Raw genomic sequence first — 20,759 nt, 5'->3', positions numbered from 1 at the left:
TTTTTACTAATGCAGTGGTACCTCGACTTACGACTGCATCTACTTACGACTATTCCAAGATACGAGTAGCGATATTCATAATTTATATGGGAAAAATTGCTTCGACATACGACTGTTTTAACATACGACCGTTCTTATAGAACGAAATACAGTCGTAAGTAGAGGTACCACTGTAACTGATTTTAGCACAAAAAGTTTCACATTTCACATTTCACATATATTTTGGGAAAAAGTGACGTGTGATTTCACTGCTGTCATACATTGTTATACATTACCATATAGTGACATTATCATTTTATATTTTATCTACAAGTCTATTGAATATAAATATATAGTAGAAGAAAGATAGCACAATTCACATTTCATTACACTCACCTGTCCGATGTCCACAGAGGGATTGATGCTCCTCCCGATGTCCATCACCAGGTCGGTCATCAGAGCCTGGATTTTAATAAGCAATCGATATTATGACTTTTTACAGTTCCCATGGGAAAACCTAGCTGGTTACACCCCCAAGAAAGACCCAGAATTATTCTGTCTTCAATCAATATTATTTACTACATATATATGTAGCAGTTAGCATAAATTCAGCCTCAAATTGTCTTAGAACTTCAGGTTTCATTAATAATAAATTACAATGTTATCATTAAAAATGATAGTATAATACATGTAATAAATACAGTATAATAAAAAAACAAGTAATAATATAACAATAACAATATAATAAATATAGTAAAACTAATAATTGTATGTACTAAATATAGCCCCCGATATAATTCTGACCTCTTACACCAGAACTAATTGGGACCAATCCCATGCACTCACCAGTGCACACACACACACACACTCACGCACACACAGGCACAGGTACACACGTACACAGGTACACACGTACACAAGGACACACACAGGCACACAGACACTAACAGCATCTGCTTCGAACACACACCCCCAAACACCCTGGTGATCACTCCCTTCTACTTTCACCTTTTACTGCTGTAACTATTACAGGAAGAGGCCACGACTTAATTCATTGTGTTTTGTCACATTAATAAAGAGTGGCTCTGCAGGTTGAGAAATGTAACTTCACTTTCAGATAAACTCTGTCTTGGATGCAATGCCAAACAAATACCCTGTGTTGTATACCAAGCATGCTGACAACACAGGTAAAAAAACTGGAGAAGCTGGGCGGGCGGAGCTTCTTATTGTGATGCTGTGTTTTGATTGGCTATATCTAAACACTTGGGCACTCTTTGAAAAAAATGTGAAATATAAATACCAATAAACTCATATACTAATACTACAATACTATTGTAACATAATAATTTTACATAACACCAAACTAAATATAATTCTTTATCTACATTATTGATTATACAGCCAGATTATACATACAGTATAGTATCTATGTTACATTAGTTTCTATGTAGAATGAATAGTAATAGTTTATCACAAGCTTTTATTTTTTTTTATATTGTTCCAGAATACTGTCCGCCACGACCCCAATGTGGCGGCCACCTCGGGGTCCGCGAGCTCCAGGTTGAGCCCCTGCACCCACCCTGTAGTCCCCGGTCAGACAGTCCAGCTCCACCTCCGTGAAACAGGCTCCGTAGGTGAAGTAGGCGTAGGGCTGGCCTTTCATCCTCCCCCAGTCCATGTGCAGGTCTGGACCCCTGGAGACACAGTTATTACCATGATAATCTCGGACCCCAGCGTCCTTTTCTAAAAGGACTCCTGGGGGGAAGCCCCTAAGAGTTTGTGCCGGAACCCAGAGATTGGAAGGGAACCGACTTAAGTTTTAAGCCTGCCCCGTTTCCGGATTGTTTTATGTATTAGTGTCTAGAATTTCAACTGTGTTGACGATTGAGAACCTTTACATAAACTTTGTCTAAGAACGTTGGTGCCAGGACAGGATGTTTTAGCTCGTCCTCCCACTGGCTACAGGAAAAGTATAATTCATCAGTGCTGGCCCGGTTATGTTCGCAATTCGCCATGGAGTCCCAACGCTCCTTTTCCAAAAGGGATTTTTAGTCCCTGCCAATCGAAAGTCGGCCATGTCACGTTTCAATCTTTTTTACAATGGCACTTCATGAGAAACAGCCATTCAATTTATTTTTGCGTTGTGCATGCGCTCCTCTATATGTTGTTTCCATTGTGGGTGGCGGGGTCTGCCACCGCGAGGAGTGATTGTGATGGAGCAGTGTAGCTAGTTGTGGTCGGTAAACTGTCGATATGGATGAACATTTACAAAAAATAATAAACAATATCCACCACCAGCTCAAGTGCCCAAGGAAAACAAACCTCAAATTGATCGATCAGTAGAAGCAAACTTTTGGAGGAAAGAAAGTGACGTCTGAGTGCGAAGCTGAAGGGAAACCTGGATGTTGGAAATAACTAATGTCCAAGCTTCGACTGGAATTCTAGGACTTTGTGAAGTCCCCCAAATACAGATGATGTGATGAGATTAATTAGAAATTATTTTAGTACTAGTACGTCTGGTTTTATAACTAGTATGCTTCGTTTAAGAGTTTCCACTGGGAAAAATAGTCACAGCAACATAACAAACTATTCTACTACATATGGATAAACTATTTACTGTTATTAATGTTGAATTGAACATTTAAATTAATCTGAAATATAAAGAAGAATACAAAGTTATGTATTGCCACGGCATTGTATTAATTTACTAATATAACACCACTAGAAAGATGGTAATGACATGATGTTTTTGTTGGATACTGTTTTATTGCCCGGCCCAAGTGCATGCACACACATTCATGCACACAGACAAAGACACACACACAGACATTCATTATGGGAAATGGATGGAAGAAAATAATTACCCAATAAAAATAGTCTTTTATTCATATAAATCAAAAATAAATTTCAATATGCTATCATTATAAAATGACAGTATAATACATGTGATAAATATAGGATAATAAAATAACAAGTAATAATATAACAATAACAATATAATAAATATAGTCAAACTAATAATTGTATGTACTAAATATAGCCCACGATATAATTCTGACCTCTTACACCGGAAGTAATTGGGACCAATCCCATGCACTCACCAGTGCGCGCACGCACGCACGCACGCACACACACACACACACACACACACTATGTACGTACCTGTGGAATCCTGTCGCTGACATACTGATCTTATCAAAAAAGGCTTTCCTGGTCTGAAGTATCCCACAAAACCATTAGAAAAGTAAAAGAAAATGAGATGAATGAACTGCATAAAAGTGATATGTGTTACATGCTTCTTGGTGTGTACTATCAGTACAGATCCACTCAAAAGTCAAGTGGCAAATTGTTGTCTGGAAGCTGGAAGTCTGTGGCGGAAAATTACTGACTATGACTGCACAATAATATTTTCTTTAAGGGCAAATGTCTGTTTTGATCCTTTAACTACTGTTGAATGTATTGTACCAGATGGTCAAAGAGATCGGAGTACGACCAGAGGGGGTCACCAGGCTCCTTTAGTTGCCATAGCTGTAGCTGACTACAATAGATACACATACATTTAACACTTTCTATTTAAGTTACTAAGCTCTTTTCTAGTTATTCAGAGCCTTCTCTCAGGACGTCAGTTCTTTCAGTTTACCCCTGTGGTTTGTGCACAGCGCCCCCTGAAGAATATCACCACGGCATCTACACAGCACTGCGTCGACTATAAAAGCAATGTGCGCTGGTAGTGAGCACGCCATGAGCCGCGCGGCTCGCTTGCGGCAACTATAAAGCAGGCTTTATCATGAGACGTTATCAGGGTTTGCTTTACGACCCCTGGTGGGCATTGTCTTTTCAGTCCAAGAAACCATTTGACAAATCATTCACTGTGCTCAAATAAGTTAGGTTGACTCCAGAGGGGGTGTCGTTGATGTGTGTTATGCTTTAGTCAACAACCCCCTTTCCACTGTGTATCTAAATTCCTAAATAGTGATAGATGTCTGAATCCTATAAGAGATCACTGCAGATAAAGAAATATTAGAACTCCTCTGTCGTACTACCAGGTGTGTCAGACGCCTTTCTTGAGCTCAATAAAGAAGAATCAATTTTACACTCCTGTCCTGTTGGGTTCACATTTTTTTTTTGCAGTTTATAGTTTCAATGTATTCAAATTTACATGACAAGTCGATGGACCAATCCGTGTGAAGGAGCGACTTTTCCATATAAGCTGTACTGACAGTACACACAGGAAGGATATAATAAAACATCCATCAATAAACAGCAAACACACTGTGTAAGGCGTGTCGTACCCAGTTTTCCCATGATCCTTTGGGGTCCTGCTTCCGGATGGGCTCCAGGCGTTTGTAAAGGGTCTGACAGGCGTTCTGACAAACAAACACGAACAATTAGCATTGTTTATAATGATAATTAGTAAGCTTTTACCAATCCGAGTTCTTGGTTCAAAACTTCCAATTCTACAGCTTGCAAACAACACTTCCTGTTGCCATAACAATGCTTACTGTGTTTCCATAACCATCGCCCTGAGTTGCCATAACAACACTTTCCGTTTTGCCATAAATAACACTTCCAACGTTGCCATAACAAACTTTCTTGTGTGTTGCCATCATAATGCTTCTTGTATTGCCATAAAAACGCTTCCTGTGTTGCCATAACACACCAACCAAAATTGTTTGGTTCGTAAAGTTTGGTTTGTCAATTCGTAAAGTTAAATTACATTCACTAGTGAAGGAAATATTAGCAGCCAGTTTAAAAGAGGAGACGCCAAAACTCTGCCTCCTCTGGCTCGTGCCCAAATCCGCCTGTTCTTACCTCAGACTGGCCCTCACCTTTGAGCTCAAGAGAACCCCTTTATTTTAAATTAAGTTTTCAACGTCCTTTCTTTAAGTGTGTTTTAGCTTAAATTCCACAAGACATTTAAATGTTTAATGAACAAGTCGACTTCAGTGGCCCAACAGAAGACAACCTGATTCTGGCCTGATTTTCCACTCGCCGACAGGTTTTTGGAGATCGCAGAGCAAAGCCTCAGATCCAGCATGTTAAAAATCTAGTCGCGTCGGGATCGAGTCGGAAGTAAGGCAACGAGCTACCGCCAATGAGAGCCGACATGGGGTGACGGGAGGGGGAGTCCAGAAGGAGACGGAAGGGCATGGAGCAGCAGCCAGAAACACTCAGCATACCTCTTTTACTTTTCTTCTCTAGGTTTTTAATATATTTCTTATTTAAATTCTGCTTTCATTTGTTTTTGTTGAAGTGACCAAGAATAGTAACAAATATATAATCCTGTCCCACGTGTGTTTTCGTGACAAAATGTAGTTTGGAGACCCGACCCAAACCCCAACAGACTCGTCAGGGCTTCCTCCTGGTGAAAGATCTGGTAATGTGTGACCCCCTGTCGCCGATCAATCATGTAGTGTGAAACCACAACGACTTCAAAATTCTCCATCACAAAACAGAAAGTTGTGTAATTTGAACAGTACGTCGATTTGACCACTTTGAAAGTCGTGTCGTGTGCCCACGGCATTACAGGACTTAAAGGATCTGCTGCTAACGTCTTGGTGCCAGATACCACAGGACACCTTCAGAGGTCTTGTGGAGTCCATGCCTCCACGGGTTAGTGCTGTTTTGGCAGCTCTATTTTGTTAATGTGGTTTATTTTCGCTTGCTCCGAAGTTGGAGGTAGTGGCCCAACTTTATAAAAGTAATTTGTTATGATAATTAAAATAGTTAATGAAACAAATAACGCTACATTTTGGTGCCCTTTCAAGAAGTGCAATTTAATTTCTAAAGTAGTTATAACACTATAGTTGCCGTAACAATGATTCCTGTGTTGCCATAACAACACTATCTGTGTTGCCATAACTCCGCTCCCCGTGTTGCCATAACAATGCTTACTGTGTTGCCATAACACCACTTCCTGCTTTACCATAATAGCACTTCCTGTGCTATTCGCTTGACCATTTCTACCCATGACTGAGCGACGCCTACTTTCACATCAGGCCGGTGTGGCACCCAGTCCTACCTTGACGGCCATGCCATTGGCGTCAGTTCCAAAGGAGGCGGCGGAGGGACAGGTGTTGGGCACACAGCTGGTGGAGGTTTCAGAGATGAAGATCTTGGAGGTAGGGACCTGGAGCTCCCTGCTGGCCACCTGGTTGGGGGGACAGAGAGAACCAGGGTAAAGTGGGCTAACAGACAGTACTACTATGAACCTGGCTGAAGGAGGAGGTACCTGCAGAATCTTGGTGTGCAGACCTTGACCCATCTCCGTTCCTCCGTGGCTCACCAGGACCGATCCGTCCTTGTAGATGTGGACCAGAGCCGCAGCCTGGAACACAAACCCAGGGTATTTTGGAAAAAACATTTAACACTGTTGTTTACAATGTATTTGCGAATCTAATAGTACTTCTAATATCACTGTGAAATGCAGCATTCTGTTGTGAAATTCAGTATTCTGTTCTGAAACACAGTATTCTGTTGTAAAATGCAGTATTCTGTTTTAAGAAAAGCAGTATTCTGTAAATCAGATTTGGTGAAACATCCTGTAGTGCACTAAAGTGGGTCAGAACCTGTCAACCCTGTCCCCCAGGGTTATTTCTTGGGTCCACTCTAGATCACCATCTATTCAACTCTATTGATGGGAGACCTTGGTTCATCCTCCAAACATAACTTCCTCTAAGGAGCCTTTACCTATAAGGTGAACCCTAATTTACAAAATACGGCCAATCAATAATAATCTTAATTTTTATGAAGATTATTTTGAGTTTTTCTTCTCAATAATGAAATTATAGTGTGACTATACAAATTGTTTGACAGCCCTAAAAAACAAATTAATGTAATAGCTAGTAGCTATTATTCTGTGGAGCTGTTCTAAGTTTTTTTTGGGCAGACCAGAAGTAGCGGATGATCACCTGGTTGAGGAAGCCCTCAGCAAAGGCTATGCCGTACTTGATGGGAACCAGCGCCATCCCTCTCTTCTTCCAGCGGTTCTGCTGGTTGAACTGGGCCACCGCCCGGAGTCGGGCGGCGTGGTCCGCCACAGTCTTGCAGTGCTCCCAGCAGCGCATTAGGTTCTCCGGGTCGAAGTCCATCTTGTAGTGGGTCGTGGACGGACCCCGATACATGTTGAGCTCCCGGATCTGGACCAGGGAGGGAAGAGTAGAGACCAGCGCTGGGAGTGGTTCTTATCTTATCAATAACTTTTATCAATACCTCTTATCAATCCACTACTTCATCAGTACTCTTATTTTTCGCTTATTTCTAAGAAAAACGTTCCCTCTCTTATATTCAAAATACTTATTCTGTGCTTAATTGTGATGCCGAGCATTGTGGTCGATGACATATTAACGCTTAGTTCACTAAAGACTCGATCCACTCATAGTGAACAAATCTTTGAAATGAGGTAGTCTGGAGTCACTCCGGCAAAGAGTGGGAATCCTCGACTCACAAACTGAAACTAATTACTGGGGACTAAATTCAAATCCAAGGCTTTTAACATAATTCATATTGAGGGTGACTGATTTATTTTTTACATTCCACCAAATTCACCAACATTTTTGACAGAATTCAATGATTCTTGTGAGAATTCCATACACAACTCAAGAGTCAAACCAACTCTTCTGACTCCTGTTCATCTGACAGGAAGTCCTCCCTCACTCACTGTGTGTTTCACCAACTGAATCAAATGGAATGACTCATTTGACTGAGTGACTCCTCAAGAACCGGCTCTCAGAAAAGAATCAAACCTTTCATCAGGAGAGTATATCAGGAATCTGAATTGCAAAAACGCATCAACATGCAAGCTATAAACAGGGTCGGAGAGCTGCAAGATTACATTTGTCATATTTACCTAAATTAAGCCTAAATTAAACACAAAACTCTTTCCTTTATTTGACCAATTTCCTTATTTATTCCGTAATTTGCCCAATACCGAACTGTTAACATTGGAGATTATAGATAGTTATTTTGGTTTCGGGGACTGGAAAAAAAAAAATAAAAAATTATAAACAAATAAATAGGAAAAAAACCCAATAACAATGAAAAAATAAATAAAAATAAAATACAATTTAAATATACTCATTTTCTCACTGAAAATAAAACAAACAATAAATAAAAAAGTAGAAATAAAATAAATGAAACGCTATGGACCATGGTACGAACAGCATTTCCAAGAGTTCCTCGGGCCTCTGACCTCGTGGGTGGGGCGCCGCAGCTGGGCAGCGACGTCAGTCACCATGCTCTCCACAACCATGATGCTTTGCGGTACACCGAAGCCCCGGAAGGCCGTGTTGGATGGCAAGTTGGTCCTGCAGGCCACAGCCACTCCCTGCAGGTTGGGCACGCTGTAGGCGTTGTCCATGTGCAGCAGGATCTTCTCAACCACCTCCACAACAACATTTTACATCAGGAACATGGGACTTTTAGGTGGTGAAATGTTAACATGCAATGTATATTAGTGTCAGAAGAGTCCTAAACCAGTCAAAATGAAACCAACTAGTATAGTACACTGGCAAACTTTATAAAGGTATATGTATCAAAAAAAAAAATCCCACCTTCATGAAAGATCTTTCAAAAGTGCTCAATATGGATATGAATATACTGTATAAATCTCAATTTGTCCTCACCAGGAGGGATTCGTCTATAGTGTTTCCTGCGTTGGCATAGTACTGGAAATCTGCTGCCATGATCCTCCCGTCCTCCATGAAACCAACCTGGAAATAGATTTATAATATAATATATTACTAAAAAGTACATTGAATCTTCACTGTATCAAAAGAAAAGCCCTAGGATACTAAAGAGTAACTTGTATCTGTACTGTATCAAAATAAAAGTCCCATACCTTGTACTTCCCAAGCACCGGGTGTCGTGCTCCAGTGATCAACATGTCTTCCCCTCGTTCCAGAACGCAGCGAACAGCTCGACCTGTCCTGAGAAAATATTCAACATAAATTGCATTTTAAGGTCACACATAAACACACAAAATATAGTATAATGTAATATGAAATGATATTATAATATATATAAGGTAATATCCTTGTACTTCCATGCAGCCACAGCAGTGATGCAGGTCAGGATGGCCGTTTTTGTTACTTTTCCTCCGAACGCTCCCCCAATCCGCTTGACATGACACGACACTCTGTTGGACGGGATGTCCAGTGTCTCCGCCACTGCATCCTATATAAAACATAGTGTGTACTAAATATATATAGACTAAGTCGCAACTTTATCAGCTCCACATTTCTAGTCCTGGGTAGGATACCTCTTTGCCCCAAGAACAGCCTGGATTGTTGGTGTCATGGATTCAACAAGGAGCTGGAATGTACTTTAGAGGTTCATCTCCATGTTGACAAGAGAGCATCACATCCAAAAGGTGCATTACATATAAGGTGTCATTATATTATTTATTTATTTATTTTATTATTATTATTTTTTTTTTTCAACCTGTGCTGTCAGCATGCCGGGCATACAACACAGAGTATTTGTGCCATTTGCATCCAGGACAGAGTTAGTCTGCAAGTGGAGTTCAAGTTCCCCACCTGCAATGCAACTCTTTATTAATTCTTAAATCATCAAGAACTGCTGCAATAAATCTGTCCTGTGGACGACCTTTAGAATGACAAGAGCACAGTTTTGGTTATGGAGAGCCACCACCAACCCCCCTCTTTGGAGAACTATTTATCATGTTTGGATCTATAACAACTAATCACGACTCCAAGAGGGGAAGAATCACCATGGTGAGACAAATAAACATAGAAACAAACAACATTTACACAAAAACATGAACATTGGATGTATTGAAAAACTGAATTAGGTCCAGGAAAACTAGAACTACCACTGGTCACGTGGACTCTTCCTGTCAAGATTATGGCAGTAAATGAGGGAGGAAAGGAGAGGAAAGCACCCCTGGTTGCTGGGGTGCACTCCAAGCCGTGCGTGTGTGTGTGTAAGATGTCCACCGGTGAGTGTACATGACTTATCCCCATTGGTAGTGGTGTAGAAGGTCGGTATTATATTGCGGCGCCTCCAAAGCCCGAAGCCCCCGAACTCCACAGCCCCACAGACAACCTGCGGCTGCAGGAGATCCCCGGGTACCCCGCCCTGCGGCCATGGAAGACCCCTAGGCCCCCAGAGAAGCCAGAGGGCCGTGGAGCAACTCCCACGCCCAGCCCGAGGAGCATGACCAAGTCCCAGGGAGCACAAGGAGACCCCGCACCCCAGGGGCGCACACATACAACAAGCCCCTGACCGACACCCTGCCCGAGCCTGGCGGGCCGGCAAGGCCCCCATGCCCGCCCACCCACGCCCCGCACAAGGGGGGTGGGCCCGCCCCACCGCAGCCGACCAGGTGCCCCGCCCGGCATGAGTGCCAAGTGACCATACACGTAGCAGCAAGTGCCCAGCGCAGAGCACCTCAATGTTACACTCCCCCTCTGGCGATGCCGGCAGGCCGCCAGGTATGCAGGCCCTCCACCACCCCCAGCACCCGGGGCACCTGACGCAGAGAAGCCCCGCCGCAGAAGCAAAAGGCCAACAGCCACCCCCACACCCCAACCCACACCCACAACGACAAGCAGTCCCCCTAGGGGCCCGAGAAGGCACCCGGCAGCCTCGCCAGGTCGCAGCACATCCCAATCCACCAGGTGCAAGCCGTCCAGACTCCAGCCAGGCCGGGAGGGGGGGCCCACCCGACCGCCCCCCCGGCCAACCACGCCCCCACACCGACCCACCAGCAACCGGCCACCCCGGAAAACCCCAGTGCTCAATGTGTGCTGTTGGTAACTGCAGTTGGGGGTGCGAGTCCTTCAGGCAAGTCAAACTAGTAAGAGCTAGTGTAGTGTGGTGGACTACAGAACAGAGGGCGGCAGACGGCACCCCCACCAACAGCCCGACCCCCCAGCGACGAGCACCCTGCGCACCGAGGGCATCAGAGGGTAGGCACCTCGGCAGCCCGGTGGGATCACAGGAGACCACCCACGAAGGACGCCACATGGTGAACCCCGCACCTAGCACAGCCAGCCAGGTTCAGGACTCATGTTGACAGGCCCAGACGGAACGCCCAACCAGCCCCGGCACGACGGGTCAACCCCCCCCATGTGGCGCAGAGGGACACGCAGGCCCGGCCACCCCCCCACCTATATTATTTATTATATCTATCAGACAGAGATCTGGTGACCGTGGTAGCTGTTGCAGTCACTCAACTCATTGTCCTGTTGGTGGAAGCAGCTTGAGATCCACAATGGATGGACAGACAGACCCGACGGACTGGATGCCTAATAATAATAATAAACATTGTTGCAGCAATGCATGGGGTCCAGGTAAGTCGGTGTGACCATGTGACGAAACGATGTACAAGCCCTGTTCGCAATAGTGAAGAATTTATTAAGGTTAATGTTAATAATATGAAATACTGTATAATGTTTATTGTAGACTACCATTAATTTGGAATTTGGATTAATATCTAAGGACTAATACAAAAGTAAATAACCCTCTTGCCAAACGTGTGTTTTCCTCTTTAAACCCGTCGCAGCAATTGTACCAATGTGAAAACAAGCCAAAAAATCGGAAATAAACAATAACTAACATACTACTACACAACATAAAGTGGAAAGCCCCATTAACCAACGTTTATTGTAGACTACCATTAGGTGTCTCCGCGATACTAGTTACACAAGTTGCTAAAAAGCTGTTTGCTACGTAACATCATCATGGTTGTGTTACTAATATGCTGCGCTTTGTTTAATACAATTGTCTACTGGTAATACTTTAACCTAATTATTTTCAAACATAATGAATTTTATTAGTAATTAAGGTTATGCTACATTATCCATGTTCCAAACACAGCCCCTACCTCGTGAAACCGGTAATCCAGAATGAGCTACTTCTTCCGTTGCTTTTCTGGTATTAAACGGCGGTTGTCAGTCCCGGATCTGTATCTCTGCGTTCTGCGTATGTGTGTATGTTTGTGTCTTAAATTCCTTTAGTTAAAGTCCAATCCAATAGTCCAGTAAATGGAAAAAAGTGCAGCCGGTAGATTATAATGGGTATTCACAAATTTGATGTCGCGCAAGTTTGATGTCATGCAATGATGACGCAATCAATAGTCTGCAGTGATTTCACGTGATGCAATGATGCAGTGACAATTGTCTTGATTGTCTTTGACCAATCTGTAGCCTGAAGTTCTATCATCGTCTGAGATGATAAAAATACAGTTTTTTATTAACTTATCCAACAAAAATGGACTGATGTGGATAGAATTTGGACGACTGTGTGTCTGGACTGCCCCGAATACATCTATCATTCCTGTACGTGGGTTCGACAGCTTCTGAGCGCCAGACACTTCGACAGCCATTTTGTAGGGTAGGACCCCTAATAATAATAATCACAATAATATTTATATCATCAGTGTTTACCTGGGTGAATGTTGGCGCCTGGGAGGAGACGTAGACTTTATACTCCGCCTCCTCTCCGACAGGTACGACCAGCATGCTCTGGGTCTCCATGTAGAAATGCTCCTGGCCGCCAATACGAATCTGTCCTGCAGAAATAAATACAACCAGGATTTGCCAAGCAATTACCCAAGTTATACACTAAAGGGAGTACAAGACAATCATAGAATAAAGTGTAAATTTACAGATCATAGTTTAGGTGTTCGTACCTTCATGGATGTGGTCCACGGTTTTAAAGGCCTCAGTGACGTTCCCTCTCTCTATCTTTCTCTGGGGCTCAAAGATAGAATTCCTCTCAATGGCTTCCTGACAAACAGCAAAATACAAATGTGAACTGAATGTGGAATCTAGGGATGTAAATTACATAGGTTTTTATGAAACCTGAGTTTCAATGTTCTGTCCTTCATCTCAGTCACCGGGAAGGTCTTTCAGATTTTAACCGTGAAAAATAAGGTCTTTCCTGGTACCTCAACAGTGAACACCGGATCAGGTAGGTCTTCGTACCGAACCTTCACAGCCACCGCCCCTTGCTTCGCCTGAGCTCTGGAGTCAGCCACCACAGCACAGATCAGCTGACCCACACAGGAAACCTGGAGAACCAAGCAGAAACCCTTAATTGAACCATAACTTAATCTTAACCCATAGCTGTCAACCCTCCTGTTTTCCCGGGATTCTCCCATATTTTACCCTATTTTCCCATAAATACCCCATATTTTTAACCTTTCTAAAAAAACCCCAAAAAAAACAGTTGACCTTTGCTAATGGACCATGCACTGCTTTTGGGTTATACTAAAAGATAAAAAGTTTTTCCATTTTGGTTTGGAAACCTGTCTCCTGACTCTGCGTTTGGGTCAAAATTCACCAACGGTTGTGACAGCAAGACGGAAACAGGATGAAACCAGTAGAGTTGGATCGTCTTTGCCTGGCTCTGACCAACCAAGGTGCCTTTGTTGGTCCACACGAGACACTTCCCAAACAATTCATGGAGAGCATGCAAGCCCTCGCCCAAGTCATCCAGCAGAACCAGATGGCAGCAGCCACTAGTCCACCTCCACCTGCTGCCTGGAGCAGCAGGTGGAGGTACCTACCCCAGAACGTGACAATGGTGACCCGGGTATGTGTCGGGGTTTTATGACCCAGTGTGAATTGACTTTTGAAACGCAAGTGGACAGGTTCCCTACAGGCCGTCTTAAGATAGCTTAAATTATCACGGCCCTTATCGGGAGGGTACTCTCCTGGGCCACGGCCATCTGGGAACAGCAATCACCACCATGCACAAAGAGAGACAAAGCTCCCCGAGTACTCCACCACCTACCATCAATGAACCTATGCAGCTTGGGGGAGGCTCGGCTCTCTCACAACGTGAACGTTGAATGAGGGAGAGGTGTTACTTTGACTGTGGAGGTTCTGGACACTTCCGTGCTTCCTGCCCCGAGATTTCGGGAAAAGGTCGGGCTCACCCAGGGAGGGGGAGACCTGTGACGAGCTCCGTCAGTGCTCCTGAATCTGCACCTTCTGGGGTCCTACTAGCAGCCTCACTCTCCTGGAAGGACCAACAGCACCCCTTGAGGGGATTGGTGGACCAGCACGTTCGGCAAGTTCTTCATCGCCTCCTCCACAACCACCTCTTCATCAAATGCGAGAAATGTGAGTTCAATGTTGACATTTCAATGTCCTTTCATGGCTTTATCATTTCAAAAGGCAACATCCAATGGATCCAGGGAAGACAAAATTCCACCTCCATCAAGCTGGTACAACATTTTCTGGGCTTTGCTCACTTTTACAGACGTTTCATCTGCAACTACAGCTCCATTGCAGCGTGCCTTCCTTTGGTCCTTTCAGGCTGAGGAAGCATTGAGCACCCTCAAGGGACGTTTCATCTCTGCTCCGGTTCTAACCATATCAGCCCTGACCTCCCTTTCATTGTGGAGGTTGACGCTTCTGATATGGGAGTAGGGGAGGTCCTATCCCAACGCTCAGGGGACAATAATCTTCACCTCTGTGCCTTCTTTTCCCACAGACTCTGACCCTCTGAGCGAAATTATTATAATGGCAAGTGGAGCTATTGGCGGTCAAGTGGGCTCTGGAAGAATGGAGACACTTGTTAGAGGGCGCCAAACATCCATTCATTCTTTGGACTGACCATAAAAACCTTGCCTATATACTGGATTCAAAGAGACTTAACTCCCACCAAGCCTGCTGGCTCTGATTTTTTACCACTTTTATTTCCTCCTTTCCTACCGCTCAGGGTCTAAAAGCTTGAAGCCTGATACCCTGTCCAGGCAGTTCGATTCCCCGGCGATGGAGAACTCTCCCGAGCCCATCCTTTCTGGATCCAGGATTGTGGCACAAGTCCAGTGGGGAATCGAGACCGTGGTCGCTAGAGTGCGGGAGAGACGGGGAGACCAAGGCTGCGTCCACCAGGTCACAGCTATGTCCCTACTGCCACTTGCTCCCAGGTCTCACAGTGGGGGCATTCCTCTCGCCGGTGTGTTCTGGGTGTTTGGTCTGCCCCTGGACAGGGGCACCACAGTTTAGTTCTTGAGGAGGGTTCTTGAGGCCGTTCTGTAGCCTGATCGGGGCAATGGCTAGCCTCTCCTCAGGATACCACCCACACTCCAATGGTCAGACAGAGAGGATCAACCAGGACCTGGAGACAACCCTGAGGTGGCTGGTGTCCTCCAATTCCGCCTCCTGGAGCAGCTACCTCATCTGGTGTGGCATGATGGGACAGTGGCACAGTGCATTGCACTGCTGACTCACAGCAGTGGTGGTGGTGGCTGGTGGCTTATCTTCTTATTAGGGGCCTTTCTGTGTGGAATCTGCATGTTATCCCTGTGCTCACATGGAGTTTCCTCCATCATCAGTAAGGACCCCCACCAAAAACATGCACATCATCATCTGACCAGCGATGGACATATGGAACCAGGTCCCCGGGTGTGTCATTGAATGCTCCTGGCTGTTCCCCTGGAGGAAGGACAAGCCAGGATGGGTTAAATATATATGTGTGTGTGTGTGTGTACGTGCGCACTGGTGAGTGTATGGGATTGGTCCCAATTACTTCCGGTGTAAGAGGTCAGAATTATATCGTTGGCTATATTTAGTACATACAATTATTAGTTTGACTATATTTATTATATTGTAATTGTTATATTATTACTTGTTATTTTATTATACTATATTTATTACATGTATTATACTATCATTTTATAATGATTGCATATTGTAATTTATTTTTGATTTATATGAATAAGACTTTTTATTGGGTAATTATTTTCTTCCATCCTTCTCCCATAATGAATGTCTGTGTGTGGGTCTTTGTCTGTGTGCATGAATGTGTGTGCATGCATTTGGGCCGGGCAATAAAACAGTGTCCATCAAAAACATCATGTCATTACCATCTTTCAAAGACCCAAGATTCTTCTTGAGTATGCACACAACACCTTAATATCCTCATCTACAGTAATGTCTCCCTTCCAGTGCATACTCTGATAACAGCCCCTGCTGTTGCAGGAGCCAGAGGTGGGGGTCCCATCGGCTGAGAGGATCGTCGATCTCTGCCAGAGTACCTGAGGAGGACACGGGCAGCACCAGACCCATGGCAGAAGGCGGCACCCACAATCCTTCCTGAGCAGAGGGTCTGACCCTCCTTCCAGGACCTGCCACTGAGGGTAGAGTCCAATAAACTGGCGCCCGGGGTCATTGGACCTTTCAGAGTGGTGAGCAGGGCAGGAGCAGGAGCAGGAGCCTATCGACTCTCAGCCTATCACTACCCACCATAGGAGGGTGAGGCATGAGGATCAACCTCTGGTTGGTTATAATGGGAGATACGAAACGGAGCCTGACTGCCTGCTGTGACGACGTTGCGGCTCTGAAACGGGTGGTAAAACGGCTGGGGGTTTTGATTGACTCGTTACAAAACAAATGTGAAGATCTAGAGTCTAGATCCAAGAGGAATAACATTAGGATCGTGGGGGTACCAGAGGGCCTTCAAGCATTCAATTTAGATGATGCCCCGTTGATAGACAGGTCCCACAGATCATTGCAGCCGGTGTCAAAGCCAGGACAGCACCCCAGGATCATTATAGCACGCCCTCATTACCATGCTGACCGTGCCAATATACTGTGTCTTGCCAGGGAAAAGCAGAGGATCATGGTGAAAGACATGACAATCTCAGTCTACCCTGACTACACTGCATGGGTGGCCAAGGCAGCCTTCAATGGCATCAGACACCAACTCCGAGGATTAGAAGGAGTCCAGTTTGGCATCTCCAATCCTGCCAGACTTTGCATCACCTATTACTGCATGGAGCAAAACCTCCAAAACTCAAACAGGTAGACAGTCATCATCCTAATCTCTTTATGAGGCCTGCACAGAAAATAAGAAACATATAAACTGATAACAACACCTTGAGTCAATATTGTTCTCCACCTTTGGATAATGAATATCCATGCTGGACTGTTTCATTTCAATATTCTATAGGTTTGGTGCTCTTTATAAAGGTTTTATTTTGATGCTAATGTTTCTACTGTACCATAGGTTTAGGCAAATTTTTCCTGATGCTGTTATTACTGTTATCACTGTTGTTTGTTTTATACTAATCATACTACTTTACCTTTTGTGCCTTAAAAGCTTTGAGGTTTCCCTGTCACTAAGCACATCCTTAAAAGGAGGTAAGTGTGATCTTCCATTTGCCGGGAGATCTGCACAGGGATTTAGGACTCCTTTTTTTTCCCCTTTTCTGTTTCTTTTATTTGTGTGCGTTTTTATACACTTTTTTACTTTGAAATGACTGAACATGGGGCCTTTAAATTATCCAGTTCTGATCCACTTGATTCCATTACACATCTTTTAATATACTATGGCATAACCTAGTTCCAGTAACATACTTAGGGCTCTATTCGGCTCACTAGCTGGAATATTAAAGGGATCCACCACTCAGTTAAACGCAGCCGTGTGTTTGCACACCTAAAATCTCTGGGCTCAGAAATTATTTTTCTACAAGAGACCCACCTCTGCACAAATTAAATCACTAAACCTGAGAGTGGCTGGATTGGACAGTGTTCTGTTCCAAATATGAGGTTAGGTCCAGAGGCACAGCCATACTGATCAAACAAGGAATCCCTTTGTTCTCTTCGTTCCAACCTCAGTAATTGCTGACAATAATGGCAGACACAAAATTGTTGCTGGAAAATATTTTTTGGTTTACAAATTGTTTATGCTAATGTTCAGGTCCAACCCACAGTTTTTATAGCTCAACTATAGGACCACCCCACACACCATCTGATTTTGGGAGGTGACTTCAACTCCGTGCTGCACCCAGGCCTAGACAAGTCCAGACCTTGACCTGGTAGTGCATTTTCCAAATCCGGAAAGGTTCTCCTGTTATTTATTGATTTATACAAACTTACAGACGCATGGAGAAATAAAACCCTTCAGCTAAACAATACTAGTTTTTTTTGCCAGTTCACCGCTCATACTCAAATTTTTTTTTTTCCTGCTTGATAACGGATCTCTCCCATTTGTCACACACTGCTAGTGTGCTAGTGTGTGACAAATGTGTGTCTGACTCCTGGCTGGTCCTTCCTCCGGGGGCACAGCCAGGAGCAGTGGGCAGCATTCGTGGACACGCCCGGGGACCTGGTGATGAGTGTCCATCGCTGGTCAGACGATGATGGGTGCATGTTTTTGGTGGGGGTCCTTACTGACGTGAGGTGGAGGAAACCCCATGTGAGCACGGGGAGAACATGCAAACGCCACACAGAAAGGCTCCTATTTGGGGGATAACCTGCCAGAGCACGGTGCCAACAGCGCCCCAGGCGGGAATTGAACCCAGGACCTTCTTGCTGTGAGGCAGCAGTGCAAGAACAATCTCCTACAAATATATACCTCTTTCCCACTGCGCAAAAAACCCAATAGCACTCGCTAAGTTCCGGCATTCATCATCAGTGGGAAGGGTTACACCCAGGTTTCAGTCCCGGGTCAAATGACCCTACAATAGACAAAGGTTTTTATCGGCTCCGGCTCTGATCGTCTCTGATGGAAACAGGACACCGGGGTCGACCCACTCATTTTGGCCCCTTTACCTGTGTGATGCGACGTGTGTTGAAGTTCTGGATGTTGGTGCATGAATAGACAGGAATATTCGTGTACCATTAGATCATTTCACATCCCATTTAGAATAAAAAATCAAAATCAGAAGTTAATAATTTGAAATGACAAGGGGGACCACAGCAGAGAAACCCCACCCCAACGGGCTTAGAACCACTCAGGGCTTAATTTGTGCCGGATCCTGTCGGAACATGTTCCGGGACCTCCCAGATTCGGATACCCTCTCCAACGGTATAGACGCTGAGCATGGTCTTACATGTTGGTCCAAAATCCTCCATAGGTGTTCAACTGGATTGAAATCTGGTGACTGTAAAGGCCCTTGTATTTTATTCACATCATTTTCATACTCACCACACATACTGTGTGTGTGTGTATGTGTGCGTGTGCGTGCGTGCGTGCGTGCGTGTGTGTGTGTGTGTGTGTGTGTGTGTAATTCTGTAGGTATGGAAGTTGGAATTGTGTTTGTATCTTATAAGTTGTAGCAAATTACATAGAGAATGAATGGAGAGTATAGAAATGAGAATAACTTATATTAGTCTATATAAAATTGTTGCAGTTTTGCTGACCACGACCCAACTACTACCCAAGTGGCATGTTCAGGGACTTCCGGCACAGAGACACAGAAGACGGGGGTTGTAAACACCAGTATATTGTAGAGTGTGGGGCAGCTGGAATTAACCCAGACGCAGATAGACATCTGACATGAATCAGGCTCCTCTCTTGAGTGTATGTGGCGAAGGGGGTTTTACCTGTTGCTCGTTAGACCAACCAACAAGCAACAGGTATGCAGCCACTCTGATCCAAATGAACTAGAACCAGGCAGGTGTGGCCTCTCCAACCACACCATCCCAACACGGCTTTAACACTTTTTCTCTTCCTTTCCTTCATATTTCACACCCCGCCACTCCACACTTTCTCCTGTTCAGTGAGAAAAGTGAGCTTTAGCTTGTCCTGCCAGGATTTTAAATCTGGGCTGGAATGCGCATGTGTAGGTGCTCATTGGTGAGCATGAACAATATTTGGTTTTAATAATGTTCATTGGGGAGAAAGCTGCCTCACAACTGTATGTGGAGCTGAACATGGTTAATATGTTCAAGGCTACTTTCCTCAGACCTGGGAAAGCTGTCTCTGAGACTATTTGTCGTCAGAAAGTGGCGGGGTCAGGTCCTCCAAAATGCTCTTTCAGGGCCACATTTGATTGGAGATCAACCAGTTGCATTTGGAGAGGCCCAGCATTTACCCACTTGAAGTGCTGTGTGACTTCCTTTGAGAACCCCCTGATATCCTTGATGAGGAATGGATTCCGAATGAACAGGGTGAGCTGCTGTCCAAGGCTGAAGCTGTCAAAATGTCTGCTGAAGTTTACAATCAGCTTGTCAACAAAGTCTACAAAAGAAGAGACCACTCTCTCACCCTGAACCTGTTCCTGCACTGTTGGGAAGTGTGCACGGTCTCCCTGCAGGTTTTCCATGAACACCTCAAGTTTCCTCTGGAAGGAGCGAACCACTGTCATCAGGTCACAAACTGGATTGTCCTTGCCCTGTAGCTTTAATTCAGTTCATTCAGGTGTGAAGTCATATCAACCAAAAAAAGCCACAATATCTATCTTCTTCTATCTTCGGTGGCACGGTGGCGCAGTGCATTGCACTGCTGCCTCACAGCAAGAAGGTCCTGGGTTCGATTCCCGCCTGGGGCACTGTTGGCACCGTGCTCCGGCGGGTTATCTCCCAAATAGGAGCCTTTCTCTGTGGAGTTTGCATGTTCTCCCCGTGCTCACATGGGGTTTCCTCCACCTCACGTCAGTAAGGACCCCCCTCAAAAACATGCACCCATCATCGTCTGACCAGCGATGGACATTTATCACTTGGTTCCCGGGCGCGTCCACGTATGCTGCCCACTGCTCCTGGCTGTGCCCCCGGAGGAAGGACAAGCCAGGATGGGTCAAAAGCAGAGGATCCATTTCACCGGCCACCATCAAAGCATGTGCATGTGGGTGTGTGCAAGCATGTGTTGTAGTGTGGTGTGTTGCGTGACGAATAAAGACTGTTTGTCTCATCTTCTAAAAGAGAAGGTAAAAGAGAAGGCCTTATGGTTCCTCAGCTGTGTCAAGAAAGCTGGGATTTCCCTTCGGATTGACCAAAAACGCTCCAACACCTTGCCTTTGCTGAGCCATAAGAATGCAGCAGAAGGTCATCAGCATTTGCATCAAGTTCTTTTATGAA

General features: G+C 44.6%; 1 protein-coding gene across 1 annotated transcript in view; it reads right to left on the bottom strand.

Annotated features, from left to right (window-relative positions):
• Positions 1-20,759, bottom strand: part of aox6 (aldehyde oxidase 6) — a gene marked incomplete at its 3' end in the record, with an annotated part of 45,645 nt that overhangs the window by 2,541 nt on the left and 22,345 nt on the right. The window contains exons 19-32 of the mRNA XM_080023814.1: positions 12,893-13,015; positions 12,635-12,731; positions 12,390-12,514; positions 9,020-9,153; positions 8,819-8,906; positions 8,604-8,690; positions 8,171-8,362; positions 6,891-7,118; positions 6,212-6,307; positions 6,002-6,130; positions 4,272-4,346; positions 3,142-3,194; positions 1,559-1,673; positions 376-441 (exon numbers count right to left, since the gene is read on the bottom strand). Of these exons, the coding sequence (XP_079879940.1) occupies positions 376-441; positions 1,559-1,673; positions 3,142-3,194; positions 4,272-4,346; positions 6,002-6,130; positions 6,212-6,307; positions 6,891-7,118; positions 8,171-8,362; positions 8,604-8,690; positions 8,819-8,906; positions 9,020-9,153; positions 12,390-12,514; positions 12,635-12,731; positions 12,893-13,015 (1,608 nt within the window). The remainder of the gene's footprint in view (positions 1-375; positions 442-1,558; positions 1,674-3,141; positions 3,195-4,271; positions 4,347-6,001; positions 6,131-6,211; positions 6,308-6,890; positions 7,119-8,170; positions 8,363-8,603; positions 8,691-8,818; positions 8,907-9,019; positions 9,154-12,389; positions 12,515-12,634; positions 12,732-12,892; positions 13,016-20,759) is intronic.

Source organism: Zeus faber, assembly GCF_960531495.2.
Source record: "Zeus faber genome assembly, chromosome: 2".
Taxonomy (NCBI): Eukaryota; Metazoa; Chordata; class Actinopteri; order Zeiformes; family Zeidae; genus Zeus; species Zeus faber.
The sequence above is the reverse complement of the archived record's forward strand: the minus strand, read 5'-3'. Positions and strand labels throughout refer to the sequence as shown.